Raw genomic sequence first — 19,239 nt, 5'->3', positions numbered from 1 at the left:
TGTGTGTGTGTGTGTGTAGGAGGGATTTATATGTAGAAAGATATAAAGGGATTTTTGGAATCAATCTGTTAAATTTTCAGTTACTCCTCTCTCTGGCCTTATATAACTCTTACCAAGAAATGTTTATTGAAAGCTGTCATGATAACTATAGTTCAGAACTGTCCTGATGGTACCAAAAATCAGGTTGATTGATTGATTGATCCATTGGACTCCTGCCCTGTTTCCCTCTCCCAAACTCACCCCACTTCATCCATGGCTGCCCAGTCCCGGACAGAGAGTGAGGCTTCATGGGGAACGGAGTCAGCTTGGCCAGCACAGGACAGAAGCTTGTAGGTGTGTAGTGATTCTAGGGAGCCCCCGTCTTCTAAGGAGAATAGCAGAGTTCCCCCTTCTCTCCACACCCCTACTACTACACATCTGGAGCGTTCTGACTTCTTTTCCCATCTTCTTCCCTTTGTGGCTGTCCCAATATTCATTTAAAGCAAATTTTAATTGTAGAGAATTGTTGGAGACCTACCAGTAATTACATTATCTTCCTGGGGTCCTGAGCCCCCCAGGGGAGGTCACATGGGCTTCAGGGCAGAAGAGAGACAGCTCACAGGTCTCCCAGAGCCACAGTGCAGCCTGTAGATGGAATTTACACCATGGTCCAAAGCCCAGTAACTCCCCAGTCCACCACATACCCCCTCCATTCAGAGCCTTTCTTCTGCTGAACTAATGACTAGCACTCAGGGAGTCTAATATCCACAGAGTCTGGGCCCTCAATTACTGTAATGGCTTATAATGAGATTTTGGCCAAGTAGCAGGTAGCAGGTTATTACTTCCTGCTCAGCGTGGGCAATGTCTACGCTGTTAATTTGTGTTGCTGAATGTGGCTCAGAGTTGGGCATCAAACTGTCAGGGCCAGATGTATTCTATTAGGTGGAAGGCTCACAGTAGCCCATGGGCAATTTTTTTTCTCCAATATGGAGGCATGTTAACTCACCACAGGGTGAATCCTGATAAACTCAAGCCAGCCAAATAAAAGGGGTAATATTCTAAGCCATCAAAGTAGTATGTTCCAGAGACAGATAACACCTGGTACCACCCACTGTCAGCAATGTCTGTCTAACCCAGGTCGTTCCATTGATAGGCAAAAAGTATACCCCTCTTAATATTGACAGAGAGACTCTGGTGCCTTCATTAAGATTTAATGAGCCTGACTCTAATGAAGACGCTTATAATATGCTCTTCTATTGTTTACATTATCTTTATTTTGGGCAAAAAAAAAAAATGTACACGAGGTTCGTATTGCTCTTATAAACTGTGTCCTGCTATTAATTTTTACTTAAACTATAGTTTCTTTGGCATTAGCATATATATATGCATATATGCGCTTTTTTTCAAAGCAAGTTAGACGATGAGGAGTTGAAGATTAGGAAGTAATGAAAACCATTTTGACATTTTGCAGTGAGAATTGCTAGTGCCCAAGAATTATGCTGTGCTCTCTGCAATGACATACTTCTGGTTATTTTTTTGTACTGGAAACTTCTTTCTGTTAGATCATATATCAGCGGATTCCTTTTGTTTTCTTTTTGGAGAGAGCAATTCAGAGTGTCCTGGAATTAGGAAAGATTATGGTAATATCAGCACAGGAAAAGTTTGTTTGGATTCTAATGAAGGGCAGATGGAGGCTGGACTAACGGGCCCAAGAAGGAAGGTCTTTTCCTCAATTCTTGCAGTTTGAATTATGACAAACTCAGTTGTTATTGGGTCTGCTTAATTTTATTTGAGAGGTTCTTTTTTGCAGCTTGAAGAATGAAAAAAAAAAAAAAGCAACTTGTCTTTATTTTCAATGGCTCTCTTGAGAAATTTTAGCCTGAAGAACCAGACAGAATTGTGGATGCTTTCTCCTCTTTTGATGTGAGCTTTCTAATAGGAACAGACCTGAAACCCAAAAGCAAATTTCTGCTTGAGAGCAAAGCCAAAATTCCCATTCAAACTCTGCAGGGGGACCCCCGCTGCTCACATTTGTTCATATAAGATTCTGTCATTTTAGAGAAAAGCTAAAGACTTTCTGGGAAATTTTTTCTGCAGTTTTTTTTTTTCCTTATGCTTCATAAATTATGGTCTGTAGATTCAGTTCCAATCTACTTATCCAAAAAACTCTTTTCTTCTGTTAATGTAATCTGCACATCACTTAAATTTAAACTTTTGTGTTTTTCATTTTGTATTAAAGTGCTGGAGCAGTCTTCTATTATTATTATTTTAGGTAAGGTTTGTTTTTAGACTGTTGTTAGGAAGACAGTAAAACCTCCATTTGCTAAAACTCGATACACTAGATTTTTATCTCTGAATTTGAGTGGTCTTGATTCTACATGAAGAAAAGCTAATGTTAAAGGTTTTACTTTTTTAAAGGGGCAGGGGAGGGCCCTTTTAGGTTGTCCTAGAACTTTGTTGCTCAAAGTGTGGTTCCCTAATCCGTAGCATCACTGCCACCTGGGAACTAGCAAAACTGCGAATCCTTGGCTCCAGCTCAGACCCACTGGACCAGAAACTTTGAGGTGGGGCTCAACAATCTGTTTCAACAAGGCTTCCAGGTAGCCTGGGCTCCAGGGCAAGTTGGAGAATTGCTGTTCTGGGGGCAAGCCATGCAGTTCCTCCACCTGCCAATGTCTAGGAGTGTGTATCAAACTCTGGGGTTCAGAAGTATCCTGAGATCCTTTCACGCATTCCACAATAACTATCTATCTGTTGAGTATCTCAGGAAGCAAGGATGAAAAACTGTCATCTCTGCCATTGGGGAGTTCCTATACAAAAAGAGGTCTTACGACCTTGAGAAATGTTCACTGAACAGTCGTCCCACCCTCTGAACTGTGTTATCCTCACTATAAATCCTCATGGGTGATCATCATGAGATACCTAGTAAAGTACATATATATATATATATATATATAAAAGTAAACCGTGAGGTACCTAGTAAAGTCCATACATAGATAGATAGATAGATAGGTAGGTAGGTAGGTAGGTAGGTAGGTAGGTAGGTAGATGGATAGATAGATAGATAGATAGATAGATAGATAGATAGATAGATAGAAAAGTAAACTGTGAGGTACCTAGTAAAGACAGGTACTCAAAAACTCAGAAAAGGTTTCTAGTGAAACATGAGTTAAGATAATTTAATTAATTAACTGGAACTCAACATTTCCCGAGTGGCAAGTCAATCCCATGACTGTTATCCTAGGAAAGTCTGAGGGAAGAAAGCGTGAGAGCCATTTTATTTTTGCTTCACTGACCATTTAAGTGGACTCTCAGCTCACATGCAGAACCACGCCTGGACTCCACTTTCCTCTAGTCCATTAGATCCAGTCTTTGTTTACTCCCTTTTTCTGGTGGAACCCACTCACTAATTTGAATTCTAAAAAAGGTGTATTTTAAAATACCAGCTCTTTCAAAAATAATGATATGTTCAAGATCCCTGGAAGCCCATGAATACCTCATTTCTCTTAAAGGGAGGTGGTCATTTGTTGCTCTAGGCATGAAAATAATCACTGGCCCGTGTGCCAGAGGCCAGTGATGGGGGGCTACACAATGATCAAACAGGAGCCGGAATCAGTTTTATTTTTACTTGAGTCGTTTCTACCTCTTTTTACTACTTTTTCATTAATTTTTGTTGGAGTGTAGTTGATTTACAATGTTGTATTAGATTTAGGTGTACAACAAAGTGATTAAGTTATGCATATATATGTATCTACTCTTTTCGGATTCTTTTCCCATATAGGTTATTGCAGAATACTGAGTAGAGGTCCCTACCTATACAGTAGGTCCTTATTAGTTATCTGTCTTATCCATAGTGGTGTCTCTGTGTTAATCCCAATCTCCTAGATTTGTCTACCTCTCTTTTCCTGGGCAGATACTCTAAGAAGGAGGACAACCTTTGGGTGGAAGGCAGCCAGGATTTGCATGGATGGAGTACACATGCTTTTTGTATGTTTTATTGACCCAGTTTTTCTTTAATTTTTATGTTTTTCACTTTTTTTTTTTTTTTTGCTATCAAATGATGATTAGTAACTCCATGCCATTGAATGGCTTATTTCCTTGTAGACGCCCCTGATAAAAACAAACTTTTTCTAAGGAGTATGGGAATCTATCTCTGTTTATCTTTGCATGTTTCTTTACATTTATACAGGTGATATGCAAATATCCCCAAACCCTGAGCCTAGAAGACTAATTAGAGCAATTGATGGGAAAGAAAATTAGTCCCTGAAATCCAGACGAGAGGCATCCAAAAGGAGGGGTGAGCAGTAGGGGGTGTCTGGTAACCCCATTCCCAGGAAGCGTTCAGCACAGATTGAGCAAACATGACGTATTGATTATTACAGAACCTATAATTGGTGACCAAAAGCCCAGTGTGACTTTAATGGCCCTCCCTGAATCGTTGCCATCAGTTATTTATTTATTTTTTTAAGAAAGCAGCTGTTTTTCCTAAATTCATGCTGCCCTCTAGTGGCCACACTCCCAACCTCACAGAAAAGGTGGAAAAGATGAATCATGGTAGGGATGGCAGAGGTGGTAAAGGGGTGAAAATTTATTTTTTTCCTTTTCTCTCTCCTATCTGAAATATTTCTGAGTTCTTCGGTCAAAAACTTAATAAATAAAAATGAAGCCGTACCACGTGACCACTGTCCATTTTGACTGACAGCCTGGCTGGTGGGCTGTCCATCAGCGAGGAGCGCAGAGGGATCTTCATGAATCTGAACTCATTTGCATCCCATCTTGGCGTGCACTTGGAATGCAGCCCATCTCAGATCCATTAAACCCTACTTAGAATAGGGAGGTGGGGAGAGGGGAACACAGACCAAACTGGCTTTAAGGATTCAAGTTTCTCTGGTGGAAAAGTGGATATGAATCAGGTTGTGTATCTTTGACATTCTTCTATCCTAAGGGCAGTGTCCTATAATTCAGAGGGATTTGTCCTGGAAAGATAGCATTGCTGGGACTTTGGAGGTTCAGTAGTCAGGAATCTGCATTTCCACTGCAGTGGGGCATGGGTTCGATCTCTGGTCAGGGAACTGAGATCCCACAGGCAAGCAAGAAAGATAGCATTGTAGTCCTGTGGTGTCTGGTCTGCTACTGTGACCTTGGGGAAGCCCCTTAGAACCTTCTCTTGGTCCTTTCCTGAAAATAAAGATCTTTAAATTCTGTCTCAGTGAGAATTCTTCAATACCTTTCAAAAAATACTTTCAAAGAAAAATTTCCTATTCTGTGTTCGAGCTTACTAGAAAGTACAGCAAAATAATCAAGTATCATAGGAGTGAATGAGTGAATCATTGTTTAGGAAGTCAGAGTGAAAACCATTTCTGGCTTCATTCTTAACTGGCACACACACAAAAATATGTAACCTGAAAAGAAAACTCAAATTTTGGGTTGCTAAGATTTAGCAACGGTGGGTTATTGGTTGTTATTTTTTGTTTTTGGTTTGGTTTGATTTGGTTTTCTGAAGAGGGGATGTAATGGGAGCATGGAAATATTTACTGTGGCATTCGATCTCTGATATTTACATGTTCCTCTTTGATTGAAATATAGCATGTATTGAGGTAAGAGCCAATCATATTACCAATGTTTAAACAAGGGAGCAAGGGAGCCCACACTCAGACCTGGGATACTTTCCCGTCCATCTCTGCCTACACACACGACCCCCAGTACAAAATAATTTAAAGAGCATTGACAATCTGAGGGAAAGCATGTTGACTGTTTCTCTTCCAGGATTCACATCATGGAAACATCCACTGCCAGATAACTTTTAAATCTGTCAGCTTCGTATTTCCTCAATGCAGAGAGGACACTGAATGGTCTGGTCAGGTCTGGGAAGGGCTGCAGCCTCTGCAACCGGAGCACAGGGCCTGGGGGCTCACAGTGAGGCTGCGGGTCTGGTTACTAGGGACCCACTCAAAGGTGCACATGTCTCTCAGGCTTGCCCCTGCTTTCATGCTTCCCACTAACAGGCTATTTGAGGGAGAAACTGGCCCTGCATCTTTTTTAATCCTCTCCTTCCTCCTTCTCTTCTAAAATGACAAGCCTCATTTCAGCTGCCCTGGGAGCCCGAGTGCATTTTCCACAGGCTCTGGCTTGTCACATGTCAACTTGTCTGCCTGCTCACGTGACTGTTCCTGCAGCCTCGTCAGGCTGGCGGGGGTGGGGGGTGCAGCGGGGAGGGCACTAGCTTCTCAGCCTTGCATTCCTCTCACCTTCTGTAGCGATTTTGCCAAGATACTTTCCCTGCTGACTGGTTTCCTTCCCCAGCTTTTCTCTTCCTTGCAAACACACGGGTGAGACTTGACAAGGCCCAGTATTTGTCTAAGGAGGCTGTATAATCTGTTCTCTCTCAGTAGAAAGTTTAACCTTCCTTCAGGCCTCACTGGAGTGGGCTGAGCATGTGGCCAAGTATCCTTTTCTCAAAGGGAGATGGTGTCCAGCATTTGTGCCAGCTTTCTTTCAGTGCACGGATGTATCCAAACCTTTGATGAGATGACCCCTAAATGTGGTTTTTCGGATGGTATTTGGTAAGAAGCAGAGTATTATACCCCACGATGTAGATCCTCTTGTGCATCCAGAGTATTTACATATGTCCTGTGTACTCTTTGTGCTAAAAATAAATACAAACTGCCATTTACTTAATCCAGAATAAACTGACAGCAACTAAACCTGTACATAGGGCAATTTATTATGGATGAAAAAGTGACCAAAGATTTATATCTTGTCGGCATATTGAAAACTGCACAAATTCATGGAAAGGACTTAGCCTTTGTAGCAATAATGAAAACACAATAAAATTGAAGTGAACTAACATGAAACACAATACAATGTGCTGTCTAAACTTCAGCAGAGGACTTAATTCTTCCTGTCACAATTTACATCTGCAAAAGTTTACTCAAGGAAATGTAACCTTGCGAAAATTAATGACTTAAAGAGATTTAGAAGGTGTAACCAGTAAAATTTGCTATTTGCCAAAAGCTGGTGGAGGATTTCACCTTAATGTAAAAAATTACATGGAAAAGAATTAATCCCCTTTGAAAATAATTTCAATAAAAAAAATGAAAATGTTAAAAATAGAATGTGGCTTGACTTTGAATTTAAAAATTAAGAAATTAAATTGATGAAATGTAGTTTTCTCTGAATAATTAATGTTTTCCGAAAGAAAAAGTACCAGGCTAGTTTGTGTTATATTCATAAGCCTTCAGCCAGAGCACCCTGGGGGTCAAAATGGCAGTATTCAGAGGTCCACCATGGCAAAATATCAGAGTCAGGAGAGCAGGGTGAGAATATCCCTCCTGGGGTTGTTTTATATAATAAAGTAGAAGAGATTAAAACAGTGCACTCATTTGAGAGACTTGAGCAGCGCTGTTTGAGGTGGCCACTTCAGTGCTTGGCAAGGATGGCATGCCCACCAAAGCCGGGACTCTGGCCTGAAACCATGCTCAGCTAGCTTGGGAGGAAGTCTCACTTTGTCTTCTCTCCCTTCCCAGCGGTCAGGTGGAGAGCCTGTCCCCATTTTATTTCCAACCTAAGACTTCCCAGATGGGTCTGCAAATGAAGGGAAAATATGCTCCCCACAGAAGGTGGACTTTGTCCTTCCTGCTTCCCCTAAAACTGCTCCCAAGCAACCTCTTCCCTTAAGACCATTTAAAAAATCTCTCTTCTTTTTGTTTTCTTTTAAAATCTTTTCTTTGTTCTTAAGTAGCTTATGCTGAAGGCGGCTGTTGTACTTCGAGCCTGCAATTCTGCAAGCTCTGCTGAATCCTGTGTGATGTCCACAGTGGAGCTGATAGTCCATCACACAGGCTGACCTCAGAGTATTGCTCCAGCCGCTTCTCAAGACCATAAAGCATAGCTGTTTATTCCTTCTAGTTCCCTGTTTACTTCGGACCTGCACAGAACAAAGGCCGAGGAATGCGCTTTGTGGGGAATGTCCTTTCCCTTGTATGACGTTTACAGCTCTTAAGGCTGGATGATAATGTTCCTTCAGTCCACTGCGCTCTCTCCAACCAGACGTCCTGATTGCTTTGTTTTTGTGGGAGGAAAGTGTTGAGCATAAAAACAACATCAGTTGTTTTTGATGTTGAGGAATTGAGGCTGTTGCCTTCTGTTACTTTGCAAATATTTAATCTGTGTATATTTTTAAAACATCTCAGATGCCTGTCATCTTAACGAAGGTTAAAAGTATGAGTGTTTAACAACTGAAATTCCTCACTTTATGGATTCTGTTTAAATTGTGTACAGATAATTTGAATGGTATTAAATTTATTCAAATATTTATTGAACACCTCCTTAGTACTAATTACTGTTTGAAGCGCTGGATATTAGAAATTGAGGAGGAGGGATTATTGTAGAGGTGACATGTTCACACTATGGATAATGTCACACAGAACCTTCCATAATGAATCAGAAAGACTCTCCAAATATTCTTTCCATCTCTGGGCCCACCCACGTCTTCACAATATCATCATCACTCTTCAGAGGCCACAAAGAGTCTGGTTCCTTGCTTTACCCATACAGATGGGAGAACAGGAGTTGAATGAGGAGTCCTCTGTCCCTTGCTTACTTTGTAGCACTGATTGGAAGGTGCTAGTGATCACAAATAGATTACAATCTGTTTGTCATTACACAATTACACCTACATATATTTGTGATAATAGCATTTAAAGCAATGACTACCAAAACTAACATTATTAGTGATAATAAAATCTATACTTTCTCCATGTTATTGGTCCAGCCGGTATTCCATCATCAGATGAATTTTTGTATGAGGAAAGACTATTATTCTTTCCCAGCTAAAATACAAATGGTAGACCATTTACTCTGACATTTAGTCTTCAGTTCTATCAAACATAGAGCTAGGAGACTTGAGCTATGTCAAAGCTAGGGGGACATGAGCTAATTAGTGGTGAGCATGTCCCAGCTGTAGGTATGAAATGCAGGTTGCAAGAAAGTGAGTGGAAATTCTTTCCTTGGGTGTTTGGAAGTCCAGCAGAGCTCCCTTTTATGTATTATAGGAAAATGGACTGGATGGGTTTCAAGAGCTGACTTGGTCCAAATCAAATTTGGATTAACCATTGGCTCTGGCTCCTACATCAGGCACTATAGTACGTGGCATCCTTATCTTCATAAGGGAAACATTCAGAAATGCTGAATCATCTATTTCACAAGCAAGGTGGAACTCTGGGATATCTGGCCCCTTGCCCTCATTTTACAAATGGGAAAACCAGCCCAGTGAGGGAACATATGAGGGTATGTGTCCTCAGCTGTTAGGGGCCAAACTGGATTTAAATACAGTCTTTCCCCACCTCCCCTTACTAAATAGATGGTAAGACAAGGCCATATGGGATGTCAGCAAGTCCTGGGGTGTTTGCTGGCCTCTGCAGGGTATCTGAAGATGTCCTTCCCAGGACACTTAGGGTTTTCCTCAGTCCTATCTGTACCATGGCCACACTGGTGCAGCCAAGACAAGATGCTGAGTCCCAACCCCCAGGCAGCCCCAAAGTCATAACCTAACCTACATAATTAGAACACCCATCCGAGTGTGGGGGCGGGGGACATTTTAAAGATAAAGGGCCTCTTTAAAATAGATTTTCCCAGACATATCCTTTCCAGAACTAAAGTTTTAAGAGCTTACAGTGATGGCAGAGCTGGCTACTTAAGAAAAATTAGATTGTCTCATTTGGTAGGAGAAGATTCCCAAGGGGACAGGCACTGTCATTTTTCAGGGCTCCCCAAAAGAAACCCCCACGCAGACTGCACGTCAGCCTGATTCGCGGCAAGCCTGCTTCACTTATTATGGGCAAAGCCAGATATTTTAATTAGAAACACTACATACACCATTAATGTGTTGTTCCCCATCTAGTCCCAAGGCATTTAGAGTTTGAAGAGATACAAACAAGTGAGTGCATTGCAGATGTACCCAGAGACCACCGCCTACCGAGTCACCACCAGCGGCTTCCCGAATTCCAACCTCAGAGCGCCTCCCCATCAAAACGTTCTTTGCAAGCAAGCTGTTTCCTCCATAGTTTTCACAGTTTATGGCAGTTGCCATGATGGAGAAGGAAGGCCGGGGGAGAACAAGAGAGAGGGAAACACACAGTCACCGGGTCGCTTCATTTATGAACAGATCCTATTAGGTTACAAATAACCTTCACGACAAATGAAGTCTTAGGGCTGGCTTCCCGCCTCCCCCACCCCCCCGCCATGTTAATGTTATTTACTTATTTATTTATTAAGCATGAACGTCCTCTTTGGGGGCAGGGTTATCCATTCCCAGCTGTGAGCTCAGGTCAGCGGCTCAATGGAGGCTACCACTTGGTCAATTTAAGCAGTCGTTGGCGATTCAAGTTCAGAAATCTCATCTGACTTTAACTGTCGCTAGCCGTACCACCTTTCTCCCCAGGGGAGCAGCAGCAGCTGGATTTCATTGTCGGGCTGCCAGGCTGTCCCTGTGCCTTCCTGGAGGAGCCTGCAGACTGAGGGCCTTCCTTTCCGGATTTTATTCAAGGTGACAGCTCCTCGCACCTTGGCGCTCTGACCACCTCAAGTAGCCAGGATATCAGGGGGGTATGAGTGTGGTCCTCCTGCAGAGTCCAAATTTAGATGGACTGAGGTCATCCTCGGGCCCCATGACCCCAGTGCTCTAATGGAACAGGGCTGCTAGGAACTTGGCCGGGGTAGCAAGTTTCGTAATGATGTCTGGGGAGACACGCTGTGCAGGAGCAGGCGAAGAAGACCCCAAGTGCCGGGGAGTGATGTCAGCTTTTGTTAGAGCAGCAGGCAGTGTTAGAATATCCTTGGCATAATACGGCTCTGGTATCTCTCTCAGCATCTCTGTTTTCTGTCACCGCACACAATCCTGGGCCTGTCTCGAGCCCTGACAGTGTCTTTTCAGATCCGGTTATGCCAGCCCGGAGACTGGCTCTGCTCCCCACCACACAGCCCCTTTGTTTGAAGTCGGCCCTCTTGTCATTAACGCACTTGATGTCTATTTAAATCTGAGGGTGAGCGCGGTATCTGTTTTCCCGTCAAGAGATCACTGACAATATTAATACCTCATGTCCTTGCCTCATTTTCCAAGCTCTGACACTTTGCCACAGACTCCTGCATTCATCACACAGCCCTTTCTCACCGGGGTGTCTATAAACATTCTCACTTTCAGGCCCACAGGAACAGGGCAGACCTTAAAAAGGACTTTTATCAGTGCCGACCAGAACAGAAGGGCAGGGTTGTGCATGCCTCAGAACACATCCCCTCCCTCCACATTACAGCCCACGTTCAGGAATATCCAGCCTGTTTCTAGAAGGGCAGTTGCTATCCAGGTTGTCTATAGGCAAGGTCTGCAGTTGAAGTTTGCCATGGAGAGAGCACAGAGAGAAGATACTCAATCCCCAATGTGCTGGAGAGTTTCCTGCAGTAAATGCACCCGCTGATGTTTTGTGTGTGCATGTGTGTGTGCGTGTGTGTGTGCGTGTGTGTGTCTGTATCTGCCTTTCGTTCTTTCACTCAAGAGAAAGACTATGTTCTTTATAACATCTGACAGCCCTATTCATTTCTTTTTATAAAACTTCTTGCTGTCCTGGTGCTGTAGAGAGAAATTAACATCCCATAGCCTCATCCGTCCACATTCTTGAGGATTTCTTGGAATCAGTTATGTTTAAGGAAGCCCCTTGTGGATTTTCAAAGACTTTTGAGACACTCCCATCCAGGCCTGTAGGGGGTGCTGTTCCAGGACTGCAGCCTCAAGAGCTATGCCCACAGACCTGTCCTGGCTCTGATGACCATCTTAGCACAATTCCAGGTGCTGTGTAATTCAGCACAGTAAAGGGAACAGCTCAGTGTCAACAGCCAAAAGAATAATTTAGGCCCCAAGAAGGGTCTCAGGGAGGTTTCATCCAACCTCAGTGTTTCCAGGCACCAGACCAGTACTGGAAAGCAAAACTTGGGGACTGGGGGCCAAGAAGAAAGCATGGCCAGAGGTGAGGAGTGGTCCACAGTGAACTTTCTCAGGGGACCCTGGCAGGAAGCAGAGGTGATGACAGCCAGCCCAAGGCCCATTCTGAGGCCATGAAATGATGTCATCCTCTCTCGATTGCAAACTTGCAGAAATTCTGTGACCCCAGCAGTTCTCCATGTTGTCCCAAGTCATCCAAACCAAGGAACATCTGCCTTGTCTTTAGAAGTTTCTAAGTCATTTTTAATCCATGTTGAAGAATACAGTCTACAGTTCTGTAGTGGAGAAATATCTCCTGTACAGTGACCCAAGTATTTACCACATAGGACTTCTGATGTGAAGAACCTGCTCGATTTTCAAGTGCTGATTTATCCTAATGAATAGTAGATGGCGGTGGTTAGTTTCACACTATCAAAATAATGGCGAAAAAGCATGTATATAGGTAACTATTTTTACAGACCGATTTGTATTTCATGAATTTATGTGTTATGGACACTTTTTTTTCTGGTTATGCACATTTCAGAGACTCAAGTACTATTAGTAATAAGATAACTCCGTGAAAGTTTTAAGTTAGTTTTTCTAAAATTAGAAGGAAAGAAACCAAAGGTGGCAAAAATCAAATTGTAGTTATAAATAGTTTCATGTAAAAAAACTGGTGTTTTCTTAATAATCCTTCAAAGCTTTCAAAATAACTATGGCAAGTGATTGCTTATGGGTATTTAGGATAAATGATGAGTTGATTAAAAGATTTGGCCTTATTCTAAGGGCATCATTTAAAGTCCTCTTATAATCTCTGTTAGAGAAAAGCTGTATATGGAGCCACAAAATTATTTAAAATAAAACTGAAGATGAAAATCAAGTGCATTCCAAGCTGAGAGTATAGTTCAGGACCCCTGCAAGAAACTATTTACTGTTGGAGGCTCCGTTACTTTCCATGTGGCGCTTTGTGAACACCATCCTTCCTTAATCATCCATTATGTACTTGATGTCTGCTGTGATTTGGAAGCTTCTGTCTGGATATTAACAAAATTGATTCATGATAAAGGATTTGAAATTCCACATTCTAGAAGGATTGTTTTATATCTTGTGTTTGGGCTGAGCCCATCTTTCAATTCTTAATTTTCCATTTTTAGAAAGTCTACTAAAGGAACTTGGAGAGAGAATGAGGGTTTTGCTTTGTTTTGAGAAGTAACTGGCTTAACTAGAAAATTCTTTAAAATGTGAACGACAAATCATTCAGAAAAAATATTCTTCTTAGGAGCCTGTGCTCTGCTGACATTTTATTTGAGTGTCAACCATTGAGGACAAGGAAGTAGGGTCCTTCTCTTTGGGGGCTTAATCCATTTGCCACCGCCCATGGGCTTTGTGATTATATTTGTGCCATGCAGCACCAGTGTTTTCTTGCTATAATACTTGAGCCACCAGTAATAATTGTGTATCTTTTAATTTGCAGGTGTCCTGGGGAAGTGTCGCTATATTTACTATGGGAAAAACTCAGAGGGCAACAGGTTCATCCGTGATGACCAGCTCTGAAAGGCAAGTTCTCTATGCCTTAGCCAGTGACATGAGAGTTAGAAAAAAAATAATAAAGGAAAAGCTAAATGAAAAGACAATGGCCTACAACCCTTCTCTGTAGGAAAGCTACGACTTCAGCTTTTGGTACCTTCTGCTGACTTTGCCAGGCCTGTCAGGATCATCCTTCTGCCTTAGACTGAGTGGTCACATAGAGATTGACATGATTGCCCTTAAGCAGGTCTCATCCACTAGGGTGACAGACAGTGGTGGCGAAGCACCAGGGCTGACAGGATGAACACCATGATAGATTGCCTGGCCCCTCCACTGCTCACAGGGGAGCAGAGGTCACACCTGGGGCCTCCCTGAGCGTGCTCAGTGGCTGTTGTCAAGTGTGAGAGACTGTGTCTTCAGCTTGCCTATCCTTCTGAGCAGAGATCCTTCTGATACCATTGTGCTGTGGGTTGATTTCTAGTGACAGAGTCAGTTTAGAGGAAGCCTCCTTTCTGTTATTTCCCTTAAATCTTAATCTTCTGTATTCTGCATAGTCCCCTCCCACCCCACCCTCATCATCCTTTAGCATATTCATCACGGGCAATTCATTTCAGTTTGCAGTTTTTTGGAGAACAGAAGAGGTGAGTTCTTAGCCATGTTGTATTTTTATGATGAGCTTTGTGCTCTTACAATTTGTTGTTTGGAGTAAATTGCTGTCACTAAACCTTGTCTTCGAAAGCATGGATTTTACCATGTTTTTGTTCATTGCTAAATCCTCTTCTTGCCCTGAATACTAGGCAGTGTCAGGCATCTTTCCCAACACCGGGTTCTATCTAAGGACTCTTATTTATTTCTTTTTAACCACATATCCTCCCAGCTACGTCTATGCCCATATGTGTGTTTGGAGCGGTCTTGCTCCTTTGGGTGCTATATAAAGGTAGTGAGGTGATAAAAGATAGAGCAGGTCAGGAAGTTAAAAAGGAAAGTGGAGGCTGTTGAAAACACTCACGAGACCAAACAGTTTTTAATAAAAGGCACAAACCCTTTGAATTTAATTTCTCAGAATCTCTCAGAAATGAAATCCACAGCTTGTGAGATGGTCTTTGTATACCTTTGTTTATATTCCAGCCCTAATGTTACAAGGAAAATGAGCATGATCATGCTGGTTGGATGGCTGTAATTCCATGTAATATACTGGTACACCAGTAGAGGATATTTGAAGGGCTCTTTGCTCTTGACACAGTAGCATTTATGTTTATTTTTATTTAGACCAAGTGTTCATTGTCCAGGGTCTCCCATCATTCAGTTAGTTTAAGGACAACAAAACATAAATGAGACTCGTTCCTACTTATGGATACCAAAAGACTAGAGGTCTTTAAGTCTCAGAACCCCCGAGACACCCAAGAAGAGCCTGCTTTCTCTGTTCAAGTCCATTTCCATGGCCTCTGGCCTATTGAGTCAACACAGTCCCTGAATGACTCGCACTGGTGTTGGCAGGAGTCCCTCTTTGTAGATTACACACAACATTCAGTAATCAGTTATTGAGACAAATTTAGATCAAAACCCTTAAGACCATTAATATTAGAGAATATTAAATGTTTGGCTTTATCTCTCAAATCCATTAATAACCAGAGTCAAGTATCTTTACTCTTTTTGACCTACAAAACAGCATTGAGATGATGCTTTAAATGAGCTGTATTCAGCCCCACCCTGGTTCTTTGTTTGAAAGCACCAGCACATGGTTCGTCCGTGGCATATTATGGGCAGCCAGAGTCCTGTGCAAGGGCAGCTGGACTAGTCCAATGTCACGTCCAATCTTGTGGCACATATATCCTTGTCTTTATAAAAGGCTTTAACCCTGCCTCAAACAATAAAAAAGCACTTGTGAACTGACCACAGAATTTTTCCATCTTTATTTTTCTTACTTGTTTACTTTTCTTAATGTCAGAACCATTTGTATCATGCGCAGGAATGTCTCCCTCAATGCGAGCTTTGGAGGCAAAAAATATTTTTGGAGCGAGTTATGGACCACATTGTTTCCCTCTCTTTGGGTTGTTTATTTTCTTCCAAAATGGTGTAATAACTTTCATTGAGATTAGCTTTAATTATAATTTACGTAAAGGCCTTAAAATGGTATATTCATCTTAATGATAGAATTATAGTGAGTTCTGTTTCTCTTAAAGAGGGATAATGATAACAAATTAGTGTTGGATTGTTTACAGTTCCACTGTTTGTTAAGGAAGATTTGCTGTGCTTGAGCGAGATTTTGGTCTGAATTGGCAGAGAGGGGAGCGATGCGGCATGCTTAGCTTAAATCCCTAGGAATTTCCCAAACCTTGTTTTTCAAAGTAGAGAATTAGAAGGTAATAAATTTAGTCCAAGCTCAGACATACTTTATACCCCCTTTCGCCACTTGGTCTTTCTACTTTTGACCCTGTTCCACTGAGTTTCTTCTTTGGGATTGTGGAGCCGGGTAGCCCTCTATCCTTCCAGAACACCCATCTGACTTGAGAGTCCCCGCAGTAAAGGCCATCCTGGAGTCCTCTGTCGCTTCAGCAAAGGCAGGGCGGACTGTCTCTTTCCTAAGTAATGTAATTTTATAGAACAATTTGTTCCTTGGGGAATAATGTTTTTGATTGCGGGGAATCCTATTAAAAGTACAACTATTACAATCATTTGCTTTTACTTTTACCAGCCTTGCTCATAAACCCTCCATCTGTTTGTTGCTTTAAATAGAGGAACATTATAAGAGATTATCACTCGATCAAGCTGCACGTCTGAATGCTGTGCATTTTCACATATTTGTGTGTACTGAGGAATACAAGAAAGCAAGCCACAGATTCTGGATAAAAGGATTTTCATTTTTTGTTTGTTTGTTTTGTTTTGTTTTGTGTGTGTGTGTGTGTTTTCCAGCAGGGATGTATCTTGCACATTTTCAAGGGAAAATGTCTTTCTTGTTGCTTCTAAGAAGTAACCTGGCTGTCTTTCTTGTCTTTGTTAATATGCAGATCAAAAGCAATCCGAGGGCTCTTTACATCAAAACAGTGAGTGTTCGGTGGTTGTTCCTCATAAGAGCAACCTAAGTCAGATGTGCATTGCTGTCTAATGCCCAGGGTGGACAACACAGAGTCCACTGAGACCCCTCCATTCTGCCCATACAGCACAGTAGATCCAATGTGACCTTCACCATCTGCTTTTCCCAATTCTCTTTCCAAGAAGAAGCCTTTGCTGCAGAAGGCTGTGAGTATGATTTGACTCTGGCCTCTGTAACTTGTCTAAATCCCATGCTGTAAAGTACCACGACTAAGACCTAGAAAGGAGAAGAACATTGGAGGGGCCCAAGACATGTTAGTTACTTGTCTGTGTGACGGACCATCAGCCTTTGATGAAGCAGTGTGTTATTTCTAGTACATCAGCAAATACTTAGAGGATCTGAAGAACATCCAAAGACAGTCACCTTTCTGAAATGATTATCCTGCTACAAATTTACCTGAAAATTTCCAGCAGTGGTAGTTCTCCTTTGGGTAGTTATAATCCTGAATGTTAAGTTGCCACTTGGTGAGTGGGATAGGCAGTGTTATTACATATTAATGTGTTAGCATATGCTGTTTTTTTTCTAGAGTAGCGTGGAATGTGGCAGCCTAGGACAAGGGAGTTTTCCTAAGAAAGAAGAGAAAATTCTAAGTTTGGAATATGTCTAGGGATGAGTGGCTAAAGTAAGAATGATGTAAGTGGTAATACATGGAATCATGCCAAAGGAGAGCTTGAAGCAGATCCTGGTGCAGAATTAACATGTGAACTCTTAGTGGATAAGGATATAGAGTGCTGAGGGAGTAAGGAAAAGAAAGGGAAAAGACAGTTGATGCTAATTAGAAAACTTGCTGATGTTCAGCACGAAAGTGGTATTGAGCAGTTTTTTCTCATCAAAATGGAATCATCTTTGATCTGAGTCATTTATATATGTTGGATCAGTTCAGTTCAGTCACTCAGTCATGTCCAACTCTTTGCAACCCCGTGAACTGCAGCATGCTAGGCCTCTCTGTCCATCACCAACTCTCAGAGTTCACCCAAATTCATGTCCATTGAGTTGGTGATGCCATCCAGCCATCTCATCCTCTGTCGTCCCCTTCTCCTCCCACCCTCAATCTTTCCCAGCATCAGGGTCTTTTCAGATGAGTCAGGTCTTTGCATCAGGTAGGCAAAGTATTGGAGTTTCAGCTTCAACATCAGTCCTTCCAGTGAGTATTCAGGACTGATCTCCTTTAGGATGAACTGGTTGGATCTCCTTGCAGTCCAAGGGACTCTCAAGAGTCTTCTCCAACACCACAGTTCAAAAGTATCAATTCTTTCTGTATAGTCCAACTCTCACATCCACACATGACTACTGGAAAAACTACTGGAAAAACATTGGATACTAATCCTTTATTGCTTATATCATTTGTCAATATATTCTTCCATTCAGGGTATTGTCCTTTCATCCTGTCAATGGTTTCCTCCACTGTGCAAAAGCTTTTAAGTTTCATTAGGCACTATTTGTTTACTTTTGCTTTTATTTCCTTTATTTTAGGAGACAGATTCAAAAAATATTTCTCTGATTTATGTCAAAAAATGTTCTGCCCAGGTTTTCCTCTATGAGATTTATAGTATCTGGTCTTAGATTTTGAATTTACTTTTTTGTATGGTATTAAAGAATGTTCTAATATAATTCTTTTACATAGAGTTGTCTAGTTTTCCCAGCACTATTTATTGAACAGACTGTCTTTTCTCCATTGTGTGTTCTTGCCTCCTTTGTTGTGTTAGTTGACCATAAATGCATGGGTTTATTTCTGGGCTGTCTATTTTGTTCCATTGATCTGTGTCCGTTTTTATGCCAGTACCATACTATTTTGATTCCTGTAGCCTTGTAATATAGTCTGAAATCAGAGAGCATAATTCCTTTAGCTCCGTTCTTTCTCAAGATTGTTTTGGCTATTTGAGATGTTTTGTGTTTCCATACAAATTTTAAAATTGTTTGTTCTAATTTTGTTTAAAAAGAATGCATTTTGGATTTTCATAGGGATTGCATTGAATATGTAAATTGCCTTGGTAGTATGGTCATTTTAACAATATTAATTCTTCCAGTTAATGAACACAGCATATCTTTCCATCTGTTTGCATCATCTTCAGTTTCTTTGATCAGTGTCTTAATATTTTTCCTTACATAGGTCTATTACCTCTTTAGGTAGGTTTATTCCTAGATATTTTATTCTTTAGATACAGTTGTAAATGGGGTTGTTTCCTTAATTTCTCTTTCTGATGGCTAATTCTTAGTGTATAGAAATGCAACAGATTTCTGTATATTAACTTTGTATCCTGCAACGTTACTGAATTCATTAATGAGCTCTAGTAGTTTTCTGGTGGTGGCATGTTTAGGGTTTTCTGTCTATAGAATGATGTCATCCCTGAACAACTGTATTTCACTTCCACCTTTCCAGCTTGGGTTCCTCTTCTTTCTTTTTAGTGCTTTGATTGTTAATATTTCTGCTACCTCCCTGGTGACTCAGATGGTAAAGTATCTTCCTGCAATGCAGGAGACCCAGGTTTGATCCCTGGGTTGGGCAGATGCCCTGGAAAAGAAAATGGCAACCCACTCCAGTATTGTTGCCTGGAAAATTCTCTGACAGGAGCCTGGCATGGGGTTGCAGTCCATGGGGTTGCAAAGAGTCAGACACAACAGCAGCTAACACAACGCAACAATACTCTATTTAACTCAGTCTTTCATA

General features: G+C 41.5%; 1 protein-coding gene across 1 annotated transcript in view; it reads left to right on the top strand.

Annotated features, from left to right (window-relative positions):
- LRMDA (leucine rich melanocyte differentiation associated) overlaps positions 1–13,579 on the top strand; it is a 1,143,538-nt gene extending 1,129,959 nt beyond the window's left edge. Inside the window, exon 7 of the mRNA XM_040242346.1 lies at positions 13,425–13,579. Coding sequence (XP_040098280.1) covers positions 13,425–13,504 — 80 coding nt within the window. The 3' untranslated portion in view covers positions 13,505–13,579. The remainder of the gene's footprint in view (positions 1–13,424) is intronic.
- The last annotated feature ends 5,660 nt before the right edge of the window (positions 13,580–19,239 follow it).

This window comes from Oryx dammah, unplaced genomic scaffold (genome assembly GCF_014754425.2).
Source record: "Oryx dammah isolate SB20612 unplaced genomic scaffold, SCBI_Odam_1.1 HiC_scaffold_6, whole genome shotgun sequence".
In the NCBI taxonomy this organism is placed as follows: domain Eukaryota; kingdom Metazoa; phylum Chordata; class Mammalia; order Artiodactyla; family Bovidae; genus Oryx; species Oryx dammah.
The sequence above is the reverse complement of the archived record's forward strand: the minus strand, read 5'-3'. Positions and strand labels throughout refer to the sequence as shown.